This window comes from Taudactylus pleione, unplaced genomic scaffold, assembly GCF_031769625.1.
Source record: "Taudactylus pleione unplaced genomic scaffold, aTauple2 ptg001637l, whole genome shotgun sequence".
Taxonomy (NCBI): Eukaryota; Metazoa; Chordata; class Amphibia; order Anura; family Myobatrachidae; genus Taudactylus; species Taudactylus pleione.
The window spans coordinates 26,023-42,477 of record NW_028286034.1 but is presented as its reverse complement, the minus strand read 5'-3'; the positions used below and the strand labels follow the sequence as shown (position 1 = coordinate 42,477).

Genomic DNA, 16,455 nt, shown 5'->3' with positions numbered 1-16,455 from the left:
TTAAAGAGAAGTATACCATTTATATAATAATTGAAAATAAAAAAGTACAGGCATATACTATTGTATACCTCCTGTACCGTTCGTCATATACTGGTTCCCTAATTTCTTATATTCAGTTTTATACATGTACATACTATATGTGGTCAGCATCTTCCATTCAATGACCTCTAATGGAAGCGTTCCACTTTGTAGCATACTTACAGGTGTAGCAAAGTGTCCGTACAGGATGTGCTGTGATCTTGGCCCGGTGAATAGGTCATAAGGTCCTCTTTTACCCACAACGTGCTTCAAGGTTTCATCTATGGAGCATTTTAGGTTGTAGGTTCCTGGTCCCGGCACACATTCCTGAAATATGAGCAGTGCATTAGGAAAGCAATGACACACGGCCCCTCTCATCCCATAATCACTTACATTGCTGCTTGCTGAGCCACATTTAGTCGTTTCGCTGTCCATTATACCCTTGGAGCTGGCAGACTCTGAAGCCCTCTCTTCTATGAGTGTGTGGATTCCCTGCTTTGCCGTAAGTTCCAGGTCCTGGGGTACAATTCTGTGTGGAGGACAGAAACAGGAATCATGAACAAAATAGATCACATAGCAAACATTCATCTGCATGTGACATCATTCACACACTGCCAGGAAGGGGGTACAGAACTGATTCAGGTGTCTATTTATTAAGATGAGAAAAGTCCTTTCTCTGGTGTTTTCACCAAAGGGCTTTTCTGTGCTTTTATTACATTATTAACAGATTAGCACCAGTGAAATCAGTTTGTGAGGCTTACCCCCGCCCCTATAAATCTCTATGGAGATGGCAGCTTACTGTAATTTATTCAGATTGCGTTACACTGTACCCGACAACGGGGACATGCAAAAATGGAAATACTTTGCTTCGCCAGCATCGGGTCAAGCTACCGTGTAAAACAGAGGGGGCGCTGCCAGGGCATGCTTATATTACTGTGACCGTTCGCCGGCAGCACTAGGCTGGGAATTGGTTAATCGGTCCCATAAATGCACAGTGTGTACCTAGAACTAGCCTACAGTTTGGCTGACCCACAATGTGTAGAGGATCATTGTGCATATTCCTAGAACTCCTCTATCACTGTTTAACATGCTCTACCTTTAATTCGTCCTTGAATCGCACATCTTTAGTGTTACACAGTCCTCGCACGCTGGCAGGTTTCTTTTCCATTAGCTCCAGAAATGACTTTATGTTGTATCGACCCGGCCCCATGTTTTGCTTCTAAAGTAATCAAGCATACAAACGTTTCAGAAAATTGATTCATGTTTCACAGAGTGTAAATTACAGCTTCACCTCACCAGCAAACGGTTCCTCTCCCATGTTTCCTTGTACAGGACATGTGGCATCACAGTCAGCCGTTCTGTTTCTTCTGCTCTTTTCCATCCAGGCGTAGATGCAACTCGCTCCAGAACGAAAGGATTATAGGGATTATAGGTTCCAGGCCCTAAACGTCTTGCCTGGATTAAATCACAGTCTTTTTACAGATACAATTTATGTCCAACATTCACATTCTTACTTAAAAATAAGAAAAAACGTGAAAAATGTTTTCTTTCTCAAGAAAAACATATAGAGAAAACCAGTCTTACCCTATAAAATACAGCCCTGCAATCAACAGAGGCTTAGGTAGATGAGGGACAGAGGGGGTAAGTGGTGTCCTGTGACCTCTAAAAGGACATTATTGTTATTCGGATGTAGCCTTGAACTGTACATCTTTCATAAATTTTCTTGAATCTAAAATCAACTTCATCAACTAGATCTTATTTAATAACATGGTGCAATCAGCATGAACTGTTTCAATCCACAGCAACCAACCAGATATCACTTTACAGGACTCTAGAGACACAAATTAATTTATGTAGTTGCCATTGGCTACTGCATGTTCCCCTCCTAATATTTTATGAAATATGTTCTTTAGAGTTTCTTAGCCAGTGGTGTATCATATATGTACTCACTGTCTCTGAAGTTGCCCTCTTGCAGTAAGGTACTTGTGTGTAGGAACCAGGTTTCTTAAATTCAGGATAAACCGCAGATACATCAAATCTATGGGATAAGATAGAAAATCTAAATGTAACTATTTATGTAAAAAAATTTATTTGTTGTTCACTCATTGGTTCGTGGCTAAAAAGTGTGTAAACATTAAAGAACAGTGGGGCCTGATTCACTACGGATAACTATTGCAATCGCGGCTGCGATTACGCACACAGGTGTGCTGAAACAATATGCTAATGAATGCTATCGCAATGCCGTCGCACAGCCAACATAAAGACGCCCACTACCGCTATGTCACATCCGTAATACCTTGCAGTGCTGTGTATACATCGGGAACAGCGAGTAACATCGGCCCCTCACGCACAATTACAGCAGGTATGACCTTACTCATAAATTGCTCGTTGCACGCAGTGAGTACTCAAGCTGTGTATGCCGTCGCAGTGGACAATTTATGCACGTCCATGCAACGGCGTTCAAACGGACAGGCACGCCAACGTTTCCCCAGCCACTCCTCCATCACCACCCCCAAACACCCTCCTGTCCTTCAGTCTGTGATGGCTTTGTATCGATCGCAATGCTAACTCACGTACGCGCACTGCAATGCATACGAAGTACGTACCATCGGCCGATTTGCGATCCGTAATGAATCAGGCCCAGTGACCGCAAACCATGACTGATTCTACATAAGTAACTAATTGCTTCCTGACCATATGATAGAGGTTCCCAAACTCCGCCATACAGTCCATGTTTTAAGGATATCCATACTTGAGCACAGGTGATCTACCGTATATACTCGAGTATAAGCCGAGTTTTTCAGCACAAAAAATGTGCTGAAAAAGTACCCCCTCGGCTTATACCCGAGTCAAGTGTAGCGCTGACCGGACGGAGTTCGGTCAGCGCTACACACTGCCAAACACACAGCCGCCGGAGCCGGCTGCTGCGTGTTTGGTGTAATCAGCAGCGGCTGAGAGTCTGTCAGACTCTCAGCGGCTGCTGCTGCTCCCACTGCGGGAGCCATCTTCCGGCTCCCGCAGTGGGTGATGGGAGACAAGTCGTCATGACGACGTCTCTCCCATGAAAGCGGCCGGAGGAGCGGACAGCGGCGGGACCAGGAGCGGGATTTTCAGGTAAGTGTTTTTTTTTTTTATTCTTGTTAAGTCTCTCTCTACTGCGGGGGGGGGGGGAACTGTATAAATCACCGGGACTCTTGGAAATGGTTGCACCAGTTGTTTAGCAGATTAGAACTTAGATGCTGATTAAGTACCGCCGTGTGTAAAGTGGAATCCAGTTCCGACTTATATATTAAAGTAGGGTCATATGTTAATTTTTCATATACTGCAGTGTCCAAAAGTTGATTATCTAATTCCTGTTTGTACTGGAGAATATTTTGAATATTCAGGATTGAGGATGTTCATGGACACCATTGTTAATACACCGCTATTTAAGGTAAGCTTCCTTATTTGTCACACTTTTACACCCTGATGACAAGACCGCCCAGGTCTTGAAACGTTGGCGAATAAAGTCACTTTTCTTCATTTATAAAGACCGTGGAGTGCCGCCTGTAGCTGTTTTCTGACAGACATCGCATTTTTACATACATACACATATATATTATATATATATATATATATATATATATATATATATATATATATATACACTGTACAAAAAAAATAGGCAGCACTCGGAGACTGGATAAGACTCGTGAAACCCTCAGCCGAGGGACTTTTAATCAATCATAGGTCGACGTTTCGGGGTCTTGCACCCCTTCCTCAGGACAGCAGAATAACACAATTCAAACAAACAGACATATTTATATCATAACTACTCACCACTAAACAGGCGCCATGCACACCTGAGCTCCGTCCAGCAGCCGCACTTCCGGTCGCGGCAAGTCCGCAAAAACCGGAAGTGACAATTAGATATCAGGTCTAAAAAATTTGAGAGGAGAGGGTATCCGGTGGAAGAATTGATTAAGGCTAGACAAAAAGCATTGTCTGAGTAGGGAAGAGTTATTGAGAATTGATCCTAAGGACAAAAAGCTAAATCAGCTACCATGGGTCCATGAATACGATGTTAAGAGCAAATATACCAACAAAAGAGCTAAGAAGTTATGGCCCATTATTACATCTGATCCAGAGCTAAAGTGTTTGCACAATACTAAACTATTACCTAGCTATACCAGAGGGAGAAATATCAAAGATCTGGTGGTTAAAACTGATGTGACAAATTTTTTAAAACCTATGCCTAAGCCCAATTTCTTGACACGTAAAGATGGATGTTTTAAGTGCCTAGGGTGCACGACGTGTTCATATCTTGAGACCGGGGATACCATACTCCATCCATACTCGGGGAAAAGATATAAAATTAAGTGGCCTTTGACATGTACCTCTAGATTCATCATCTATGTTATTATATGCCCATGTGGCCTATATTACATAGGCAAAACTGAATGCCAATTTAAAATCAGAATGGCTCAACATAGATCGGCAATTAGAACAGCTATCTCCACTAATGGTAGTGAACAACCGGTAGCACGCCACTTTGCGCATAACAAACACAGTATAGCGACCCTCAGATATAAGATTATTGACCATGTACCCTTGTCACTAAGGGGTGGTGATAGAGGAAGGAAACTCCTGCAATTGGAGACACAGTGGATCTGTAGATTGGATACTCTTTTTCCTCGAGGGTTAAATGACTCTTTGGGTCTTATTAATTTCTTATAAATTTGTGTAATTTTGGATGGCTTTATATGCCAATGTTGTGGATCTTCTATGACATGAATATGTTCATTAAGGATTGTATATGCATTTAAATTTGGTAGTAGTGGTGTTTTTTTGCCCACTAGATGGCTCCATTTCTCCATTATGTAGTATTGATTTTTTACTTGTCATATTGATGACAATAAGAGGCAATGTCATTAGTGGCAAAATGTTTTTTATAGTGTTACTAATGCATTTTTTATCTTTAGTTATATGTCCACGTTAGAATATGTGTATTTTATTTGAGTATTTATATGTATGTGTATTCACTTTACACTTTTTGTAAGTATCACTTTTTATACACAACAAAGTTTGTATAATCCTTTCTGTGCATGATATTTGTACGCAGATCTTATGTTTTTTACACAGTGTACATGTGCTGAGATATATACACTTTATGGATCTATTGCATTATGATAATGACTAAGTTTGTTCACGATCGCACTGTGTATGTTATTGCAGGTTGCCATGGCGCTGGGTCCCGCCCGGGTGACGTCACTTCCGGTTTTTGCGGACTTGCCGCGACCGGAAGTGCGGCTGCTGGACGGAGCTCAGGTGTGCATGGCGCCTGTTTAGTGGTGAGTAGTTATGATATAAATATGTCTGTTTGTTTGTATTGTGTTATTCTGCTGTCCTGAGGAAGGGGTGCAAGACTCCGAAAGGTCGACCTATGATTGATTAAAAGTCCCTCGGCTGAGGGTTTCACGAGTCTTATCCAGTCTCCGAGTGCTGCCTATTTTTTTGTACAGTGTGTATTGGGGGTGCTGTCCTCCTAATAAGGAAGGCACCGGAGCAAGGTGTGGGCTGTTTGTCCAAGTTACACTGCGTGAAGGAGTGCCGGAGTTGTTGCTTATATATATCTATACACACACACACTCACACACACACACGTATAATACGAGGGCAAATAGCACCCTGCCCTCCAGGAGGGCAAAAAGCGCCCTGCCCTCACAGCCTGCGGGTGCCGTCTTCACCCGCGGGACGCAGTGTCCCGCAGGGGGAGAAATGTGCGGTGACCCAGTCACCGCCGGAGAATAGACGCCGGGTAGCATCTATTCTCCCTCTCTGCAGCGCTTGGGGGCTGCCCGGCGTGTCCGTCAGTGCCGGGCACGCCCCCAAGTATGACGAAAAGGGGACGCGTCTTATACACACACCCCCTTTTTGGGCGCGCGCACAACGTTGCCCTCTCTAGCTCCGGCACCCTGCCTGCCGCCGGAGCTAGAGTGAACACTAGGACACTAATATATATATATATATATATATATATATATACACACACACCCACACAGGACACTATAGAATTATATATATTTCTGCTGGTGCCTACCTGGTGCTGCAGTACTGTACAATAATATTGGGCAGTTTGCTGCTGGGCGCTGGCAGCCTGGCTCAGTGCTGCATTACATCTGCTGCCTGGTCTGAAGTCTGAGGCTGACGGCGCAGGGGCTAGAGACAGAGCAAAGGCTCCGTCAGCCATTTTTTTTTTTTAACTCCATCAAGCATCCAGCTGCCTGATCGCATGGAGGGGGATCAGATATTGAAGGGCGGGCTGAGTGTGAACTGACCTGGCGTCCCGGCAGCCCAATCCACCCCCATCCACCCCCGGAATCAGTCCAGGAGGGGCGCAAACATAGCACCAGGACTCAGGGAACATTGAAGACTGGAGGCGGAGCAGCAGACTGGGCCGGCCAATGACATCGTCGGCACAGGACCCAGGCAGCTGCCGCAGCCTCTAGCATTGTGAGCCATATTCAAGTAGAGGTGTAGTTTTCACCTGTCCGACTGTTCGCTTCATTCGCCTGTTTCAGAGGCGAATTTATTCCATGCTCGTCCCCGCTTTTCGCCTAATTCAATTGCAAGACAGGCGAAAACGGAAATAGGCGACTGCGGAACAGGCGAAAAATACTGAAAGAATTGGGGAAATGAGTCTGTACCCCAGAAAAATATATATTAACCTAGGGAATCAATATAAATGTGTACTAATAGCCCTAATAAGACTATTTTGGGTACTTAAGTTGTGTAAATTGCTTGCTATTAGCGTCTTTGTAAAAGTGGTGAAGAATGGCATAAAGCTGTATTTTTTGGTGAAATTAAGTAAACCAGTCAAATTTGGGGTGCTTGAAAAGGGTGCTAGCATGTTTTTATGTCTCTAAAGTGAACTTTTAAAAAACGTGAAAAATCCACCTGCTGCATGCACCTGCAATCCCAAAAACCCCTGACCCATACTTGGGGACCCCCAAGAAGTCTATTTCGATACTTTTAATGTTTATCCCCCCACTTTTTAAATTCTCACCCCAAAAATGACATGTCTTTTTTGGGGTGTTCTTAGGTTTTTGTTTCTGTTTTTTTTGCAGATTTGTCCTTTGGTGGGCTGTCCCAAGGGGTCAGAGTTTTTTCACCACGTTTACACCCCAAAATAAAGATTTTGCATTTCTTTTCACCAGCTATTGATTGGAGAATCATTTTTGGAGAATTGTTTCCACTTAGGCGAAATTGTCCTGGAATTGAATTTGGCGAATTTTTTTTTAGGCAAATTTTTCACAAAAAAACAGGTGAATATGGCTTTTCGCCTCTAATTGAATTCCCCTCTATGTGTGTCTGTTTAGTTTGTCTTCTCCGCGGTTGGGTGGGAGGGAGCGGGTGTAATGGGCGCCGCCACTGGGATTCACCGGGTCTCAGCCTGCAATAGTGGCTTCTAAGAGAGGGAAGGCAATGCCCTCTCTCCAAGACAGCCTCAGCGGGCCGCCCATCAGGTCCCGACGCTCTTAGGCAGCTGCCTAAAGCTGCCTAATGGAAGCGCCGGCCCTGGAAGTGTCAGCTTATAAAACCTGCCACTACGTAAATAAAGCCCCTATAGTGCGAAGTTAGAGTTCAGCTGGAGACTATGGTGTATCCCTTCATGAGTGTTGGTGCAGTATTATATACATCAATTACCAGACCATATTTCAGTTTTTCGGTTATTCCAAAAAAATATATTTTTTAAAATGCTTTTTGTGCCCTGTTGTATGACACCTGACAGGAAGATCTCAACAGAAGGACAGCACTAGAGCATTTCATGGTAAAAAAATATTTTTCTAAGTTGGTTTAATTTCACTTTATTTTTCTATAAACATTTAGTTCTAATTTTAAGTTGCATAACATATCTGCAACTGCACGTTTAAATGTATTAACATGGGTGGGAGCTTTCATACTGCTAATCCTGCCACTAGCTAAAATACACTATAGGATTTGACGGCAGATAGGAACCACTTGGCCCATCTAGTCTGCCCATTTTATTTTGGTAAAAGAACCGTATATGATGCTTTAGAAACATAGACTCTAGGGAAATAGATAGTGCACATTTATCAACAACATAAAAAATTATATTTCCATTTAAAATTCGATTCGCTGTTTACCAAACATGAAACTGGCATTTCACCTAAAAATTTTCAAAGTGTATTTTCAAGGTCATCAAGGCAAATTTACATCATTATTGGTAGAGTTCAGTATAAATGGACTGTGTCATTGTGTAATGTCAAAATGCCAAACTATTGGAACAGTGTGGAGGGTCAAAGAGCCTGATTCATTACGGATTGCACAGCGAAAATATGCTAATGTTTGCAATCTCAGTGCCATCGCAGCCTAAAATAAGGATGACCACTTCTCCTTACTCACATCCATAATACTTTGCAAATCTGCATAATCATCGGTAGCAACGAGTACCATCAGACCCTCACGCACACTTGCACAAGGTCAGAATTTGCTAACCTCATCGCACGCAGTGAGATCCCAAGCTGCATATGCCATCGAAGTGGCATTTATGCACGCCACTGTAATGGCGTTCAAATGCACTGGCATGTCTGAGTTTTGCCGACCACCCCCCCAATCACCACTCCCAAACACTCACTCTGTTATAGGCCTGTGTAGTCACTGCGATCGCAGTCCGATCGCAGTGACATTTGCGCACTGCAATGCAAACGCAACAATCGGCCGTCTTCGTGCATAATCGCAGTTGCGATCAGTAACGAATCAGGCCCAAAGTGCAAATAGGGGTGTGTTTACTTAATACAGAGTATTATCCTTTATTTCTTGCGCTGCTTATACATGAATGACTTACACCAATATTGTACCGTGTAAACCTTTTTTTTATCAGGAGACATCTGGGCATTATAGAACAGTTCTCTACTTGAAAGCAACTTCTATTACTATAATTGATGCTGCTATTATTCTGGTGCCATTTCAATTATAATCTATGTGATTCCCACTGTTGTCACATTCTCATTATTGCATATATTTTGCCACATTTTGGACTCAATTACTAAACATTATTTGTCCATATTATCTATTGTAGGCATTATTATTCTTTATAAATGATTGTCTATCTCCCCTTTAAAATACCTTGGGCTCATTTCAGCCATCTACTTAACGCAGGGGTGTATCTAGGGGTCCGAGCACCCCTGGCAAAGTAAAGGACCTGCGCCCCCCCTCCCACTCCCCTCCTTTTTATAGGAATAATTATACTTTCTGGAAGACTGCTGGGCCCTGTCACTGGTAAGCGGGCTGCTGGGCTCCCTGGCTGGTGCTGGCTGCTGGGCTCCCTGGCTGGCAGGTTGCTTGTCTAACCAGATGCAGCATGCAGACTCAGCATAGGGAAGTAGAATCCATGTGCAGGTGGAACGCATAATTCCTTTCTACTTCCCTTCCTGTGTACACACAGCACAAGTCCACTCACCACTATACAGGCAATCATTTGTCCAGTAGCCTGTCATTTAAAGTTTGTCCCACCCCCACCATTGGACCTTATCCAATCAGCGTGGGGTGTAGTGGACGGGTGACAGAGAGGACAGAGACAGAGACAACTTCAAGTACTGTATGTAATTTATGTGTTTAACACTTTGCTGCCAGCCAATTTTATGCGTTGGGGAGGAGGATTTGTGCTATAGAAGCTGCTGCCTGTGACTAAGAGCAGACGCTGCCTCTTGCCTGTCTGCTCTAAATCAGTGATCCCCGCAGCAGCAGTACACACACGATACACAGAGCAGTCAGGGAGGAGGGAGGACGGGCTTAGGCTGCTCAGCTCCAGGACAGCGTGTCCTGTCATGCTGCAGCTACATTGTTTCACATACATGATAGAAGAACTAACCAGCCAGCTGCTGTGTGTGTGTGATAGCGCTGGATGTAGATACGCCCCTGACTTAACGATACATTAAAGAAAGTTAGGCTGTAACATTATAGACCTTCTCATACACCAAGGTGTGCTGTTATGTCTCTGTTTGCTTTAGTTTCCCACTGTCCCAAAAGCATTATATTCCCGCAGCCTGTGCGTCCTGGGCTGGACATTTGTACCTGGCCTCCTGGCTGCCGAAGGGAGCTCCACTAAACTTCTTCTTCTCCGCCATACCTGCGCCTGGTCACCATAACAACGGAGACGCCTGTCTCCTTCCCTGCTACTACCGCATCACGTGATGACACTCACTAGCCAATCAGAGCACTGGCACAGTGGTGTGACGTCAGATGCCATGCAGCGTCCTGTGTGTGTTAGCGCCTGTCTCCTCATAACCTGCAGATGATGTCTCCTCCTGCCCTGGCTAGTGGCTACCTGTCAGTGCATTTTACTGTGATTGCTCTACAGAGAATATGAACTGCTTTATGTACCTTCCCACAAATACTGAGCCGGCCCTAGGCATACTAAGCAAATGCCTAGGGCGACTGAAACGCCTTGGGGCGGGGAGGCATTCCAGGGCTCTGATGCTGCCCCCACACCCTTCGCGACGCTGCCTCACCCCCTCCCCTCCCGTTGCAGCTCCGATCGGGCACTACAGTACGGTAGTCAGCCAGTCAGGTGACTGACTGTGAGCCAGGTCAGAAGAATGAGCGTCTGCATAGAAGCTCATTCTGGCTATTGGCTGCAGTAGGAGAGAAGATGGCCGCGGAGGGTATGCTGCGCATGCCCAGTCACGGCCACTCTTCCCATGTGCCTTTGCGGAGCAGAGCCATGTGTGACCTCACGGCTCTGCTCCCAGACTAACCGCCGGCACTCCACCCGCATTGCCCAGCGCCCAGCCCTTGCCCAGCAGCATTACCTGCATCAAAAAGTAAGTGTAACCTGCGTAGGCAGGCAATGTTGGCAGAGAGGGGGGCTGAGCTGTCATATATATATATATATATATTAGGGGTGAGCGGGTTCGGATTTCTGAAATCCGAGCCCCCCCGATCCGAGTCCGATCCGAGTCAGGCTCGACTTTTCCCGCCTGACTCGGATCTGAAATCGAGGCAAAACGTCATCTTCCCGCCTTCCGAGTCTCGCGGGTTTTGGATCCTATATAAGGTACACACGTCGGCGCCATTTTCTCACTCGGCTGTGGACAGTGAAGAGGGAGGGTGGGAGTTAGGGCTGTGTAGTGTAGTGTAGTGTAGTGCTGCTGTTGTCCACTACTTCAAAGTCCATAGGGGCTGGCTGTGTTGTGCTGTGCTGCTGTTGTTAATAGGGGCTGTGTCCACTACTTCAAAGTCCATAGGGGCTGGCTGGACTGTGTTGTGCAGTCAGTTCTCCATAGGGGCTGTGTCCACTCCAAAGTCCTGTGCAGTGTCCCAGTCCTAAAGGAGTGCTGTAGTGTTGTCCAGGGGGTGCTCTGTCCATCAGGGGTGCTCCCCCCAAGTGCTAAAAAAATAATATATTTTCTGTGTTTGTGAATTGTGTGCGCAGTAGCCGCACGTGCATCAACAAAGTAGTGCCAAGCGTGCGCCTGTGTCATAAGTAAAGGGCCGGCTGGCTTGACCGTTAAGGGTGCTGTAACCCCCGAAAGTACACTCCAGTCCAAACCAAAAAAAAAATTATTTTCTGTGTTTGTGAATTGTGTGCGCAGTAGCCGCACGTGCATCAACAAAGTAGTGCCAAGCGTGCGCCTGTGTCATAAGTAAAGGGCCGGCTGGCTTGACCGTTAAGGGTGCTGTAACCCCCGAAAGTACACTCCAGTCCAAACCAAAAAAAAAATTATTTTCTGTGTTTGTGAATTGTGTGCGCAGTAGCCGCACGTGCATCAACAAAGTAGTGCCAAGCGTGCGCCTGTGTCATAAGTAAAGGGCCGGCTGGCTTGACCGTTAAGGGTGCTGTAACCCCCGAAAGTACACTCCAGTCCAAACCAAAAAAAATATTATTTTCTGTGTTTGTGAATTGTGTGCGCAGTAGTCGCACGTGCATCAACAAAGTAGTGCCAAGCGTGCGCCTGTGTCATAAGTAAAGGGCCGGCTGGCTTGACCGTTAAAGGGTGCTGTAACCCCCAAGTACACTCCAGTCCAAACCAAAAAAAAAATTATTTTCTGTGTTTGTGAATTGTGTGCGCAGTAGCCGCACGTGCATCAACAAAGTAGTGCCAAGCGTGCGCCTGTGTCATAAGTAAAGGGCCGGCTGGCTTGACCGTTAAGGGTGCTGTAACCCCCGAAAGTACACTCCAGTCCAAACCAAAAAAAAAATTATTTTCTGTGTTTGTGAATTGTGTGCGCAGTAGCCGCACGTGCATCAACAAAGTAGTGCCAAGCGTGCGCCTGTGTCATAAGTAAAGGGCCGGCTGGCTTGACCGTTAAAGGGTGCTGTAACCCCCGAAAGTACACTCCAGTCCTAACCAAAAAAAAATTATTTTCTGTGTTTGTGAATTGTGTGCGCAGTAGCCGCACGTGCATCAACAAAGTAGTGCCAAGAGTGCGCCTGTGTCATAAGTAAAGGGCCGGCTGGCTTGACCGTTAAGGGTGCTGTAACCCCCGAAAGTACACTCCAGTCCAAACCAAAAAAAAAATTATTTTCTGTGTTTGTGAATTGTGTGCGCAGTAGCCGCACGTGCATCAACAAAGTAGTGCCAAGCGTGCGCCTGTGTCATAAGTAAAGGGCCGGCTGGCTTGACCGTTAAGGGTGCTGTAACCCCCGAAAGTACACTCCAGTCCAAACCAAAAAAAAATTATTTTCTGTGTTTGTGAATTGTGTGCGCAGTAGCCGCACGTGCATCAACAAAGTAGTGCCAAGCGTGCGCCTGTGTCATAAGTAAAGGGCCGGCTGGCTTGACCGTTAAAGGGTGCTGTAACCCCCGAAAGTACACTCCAGTCCAAACCAAAAAAAAATTATTTTCTGTGTTTGTGAATTGTGTGCGCAGTAGCCGCACGTGCATCAACAAAGTAGTGCCAAGCGTGCGCCTGTGTCATAAGTAAAGGGCCGGCTGGCTTGACCGTTAAGGGTGCTGTAACCCCCAAAGTACACTCCAGTCCAAACCAAAAAAAAATTATTTTCTGTGTTTGTGAATTGTGTGCGCAGTAGCCGCACGTGCATCAACAAAGTAGTGCCAAGCGTGCGCCTGTGTCATAAGTAAAGGGCCGGCTGGCTTGACCGTTAAGGGTGCTGTAACCCCCGAAAGTACACTCCAGTCCAAACCAAAAAAAAAATTATTTTCTGTGTTTGTGAATTGTGTGCGCAGTAGCCACACGTGCATCAACAAAGTAGTGCCAAGCGTGCGCCTGTGTCATAAGTAAAGGGCCGGCTGGCTTGACCGTTAAAGGGTGCTGTAACCCCCGAAAGTACACTCCAGTCCTAACCAAAAAAAAATTATTTTCTGTGTTTGTGAATTGTGTGCGCAGTAGCCGCACGTGCATCAACAAAGTAGTGCCAAGAGTGCGCCTGTGTCATAAGTAAAGGGCCGGCTGGCTTGACCGTTAAGGGTGCTGTAACCCCCGAAAGTACACTCCAGTCCAAACCAAAAAAAAAATTATTTTCTGTGTTTGTGAATTGTGTGCGCAGTAGCCGCACGTGCATCAACAAAGTAGTGCCAAGCGTGCGCCTGTGTCATAAGTAAAGGGCCGGCTGGCTTGACCGTTAAGGGTGCTGTAACCCCCGAAAGTACACTCCAGTCCAAACCAAAAAAAAATTATTTTCTGTGTTTGTGAATTGTGTGCGCAGTAGCCGCACGTGCATCAACAAAGTAGTGCCAAGCGTGCGCCTGTGTCATAAGTAAAGGGCCGGCTGGCTTGACCGTTAAAGGGTGCTGTAACCCCCGAAAGTACACTCCAGTCCAAACCAAAAAAAAATTATTTTCTGTGTTTGTGAATTGTGTGCGCAGTAGCCGCACGTGCATCAACAAAGTAGTGCCAAGCGTGCGCCTGTGTCATAAGTAAAGGGCCGGCTGGCTTGACCGTTAAGGGTGCTGTAACCCCCAAAGTACACTCCAGTCCAAACCAAAAAAAAATTATTTTCTGTGTTTGTGAATTGTGTGCGCAGTAGCCGCACGTGCATCAACAAAGTAGTGCCAAGCGTGCGCCTGTGTCATAAGTAAAGGGCCGGCTGGCTTGACCGTTAAGGGTGCTGTAACCCCCGAAAGTACACTCCAGTCCAAACCAAAAAAAAAATTATTTTCTGTGTTTGTGAATTGTGTGCGCAGTAGCCACACGTGCATCAACAAAGTAGTGCCAAGCGTGCGCCTGTGTCATAAGTAAAGGGCCGGCTGGCTTGACCGTTAAGGGTGCTGTAACCCCCGAAAGTACACTCCAGTCCAAACCAAAAAAAAAATTATTTTCTGTGTTTGTGAATTGTGTGCGCAGTAGCCGCACGTGCATCAACAAAGTAGTGCCAAGCGTGCGCCTGTGTCATAAGTAAAGGGCCGGCTGGCTTGACCGTTAAAGGGTGCTGTAACCCCCGAAAGTACACTCCAGTCCAAACCAAAAAAAAATTATTTTCTGTGTTTGTGAATTGTGTGCGCAGTAGCCGCACGTGCATCAACAAAGTAGTGCCAAGAGTGCGCCTGTGTCATAAGTAAAGGGCCGGCTGGCTTGACCGTTAAAGGGTGCTGTAACCCCCGAAAGTACACTCCAGGCCAAACCAAAAAAAAATTATTTTCTGTGTTTGTGAATTGTGTGCGCAGTAGCCGCACGTGCATCAACAAAGTAGTGCCAAGAGTGCGCCTGTGTCATAAGTAAAGGGCCGGCTGGCTTGACCGTTAAAGGGTGCTGTAACCCACAAAGTACACTCCAGTCCAAACCAAAAAAAAAATTATTTTCTGTGTTTAGCCGCACGTATATATCAAATCGATATAACATAAATGGAGGACCAAACTTTCTCCGATAAAAATAAAATAGAGAAAGATCAAGAACCACTTCCTCCTAGTGCTGAAGCTGCTGCCACTAGTCATGACATAGACGATAACATGCCATCAACGTCGTCTGCCAAGGCCGATGCCCAATGTCATAGTAGAGGGCACATACAATCCCAAATGGCAAAGTTCAGGAAAATGACCTTGAAAAAGACATTTAAATCAGCTGAAGAGAAACGTAAACTTGCCAATATGCCATTTACGACACGGAGTGGCAAGGAATGGCTAAGGTCGATCCCTAGTATGTTCATGACTAGTGGTTCAGCTTCACATGACGATGGAAGCCCTCCTCCCACTAAAAAAATCAAAAGAGTTAAGCTGGCAAAAGCACAGCGAAGAACTGTGCTTTCTAAGAAGATATCACAAATCCCCAAGGAGAGTCCAAGTGTGGTGGTGGTTGCGATGCCTGACCTTCCCAGCACTGGACGGGAAGAGGTGGCTCTTTCCACCATTTGCATGCCCCCTGCAAGTGCTGAAAGGAGCACCCACAGTCCACTTGCTGATATGCAAATTGAAGATGTCACTGTTGAAGTACAACAGGATGAGGATACTGGTGTAGCTGGCGCTGAGGAGGAAGTTGGCGAGGAGGATTCTGATGGTGATGTGGTTTGTTTAAATCAGGCTCCGGGGGAGACAGTTGTTGTCCGTGGGATGAAAAAGCCCATCACGGTCATGCCTGGGCAGAAGACCAAACATTCCACCTCTTTGGTCTGGCAATATTTCTATCCAAATCCGGACAACAACTGTCTTGCCATATGTACCATATGTAAAGGTGAAATAAGTAGGGGTAGGGACGTCAACCACCTAGGAACATCCTCCCTTATACGGCACCTGCAGCGCGTTCATAAAAAGTTACTGTCAAGTTCAGAAACTTTGGCTAAGACCGTAAGCAGTCCAGGGACACCTAAATCCCGTTGTCCTGTTGTATCCAAGCGCCTGCAAACCACACCGTCAACTCCCTCCTCGTCAATTTCCTCCTTAGTCAGGATCGGAAGTAGTCCTGCAGGCCATGTCACTGGCATGACTGACTCTCCTATCCGGGATTCCTCTGGAGGATCCTGCATTGCTACGCCTACTGCTGCCGCTGCTGCTGTTGCTGCTGCTGGGAGTCGTTCATCATCCCAGAGAGGAAGTAGGAACACCACTACTTTTACTAAACAATTGACCCTCCAACAGTCCTTAGCGAGGAGGATGAAGTACGACAGCAGTCATCCTGAAGCAAAACGTATAACTGAGGCCTTGACTGCTATGTTGGTGTTAGACGTGCGTCCGGTATCCGCCATTAGTGCAGTGGGATTTAGACAATTGATGGAGGTAGTGTGTCCCCGGTTCCAAATACCGTCTAGATTCCACTTCACTAGGCAGGCGATACCGAGACTGTACAGAAACGTCAGAAAAAGTGTCCTCAGTGTCCTGAAAAATGCCGTTGTACACAATGTCCACTTAACCACGGACATGTGGACAAGTGGAACAGGGCAGACTAAGGACTATATGACTGTGACAGCCCACTGGGTAGATGTATCACCTTACGCAGCAACAGCAGCAGCGTCACCAGTAGCAGCATCTCAGAAACGCCAGC

General features: G+C 45.9%; 1 protein-coding gene across 1 annotated transcript; it reads right to left on the bottom strand.

Moving 5' to 3' along the window:
* Positions 1–1,093: 1,093 nt before the first annotated feature.
* LOC148442044 (ciliary microtubule-associated protein 2-like) lies at positions 1,094–9,431 on the bottom strand. Its single transcript, XM_088464324.1, has 4 exons — positions 9,271–9,431; positions 1,969–2,056; positions 1,315–1,473; positions 1,094–1,237 (listed from the first exon to the last, which is right to left on the bottom strand). Exons 1-4 carry the CDS (start codon positions 9,429–9,431, stop codon positions 1,094–1,096), a joined length of 552 nt encoding a protein of 183 aa, XP_088320450.1.
* Between the last annotated feature and the right edge of the window lie 7,024 nt (positions 9,432–16,455).

Coding starts and splice junctions, on each gene's coding strand:
- LOC148442044 (XM_088464324.1), bottom strand. CDS start 9,431: ATGCGTTCCACCTGCACATGGATTCTACTTCCCTATGCTGAGTCTGCA. Junction 2,057..9,270: donor GCCCAGCAGTCTTCCAGAAA/GTATAATTATTC, acceptor CTTATCCCATAG/ATTTGATGTATCTGCGGTTT. Junction 1,238..1,314: donor GGGAGAGGAACCGTTTGCTG/GTGAGGTGAAGC, acceptor TGATTACTTTAG/AAGCAAAACATGGGGCCGGG.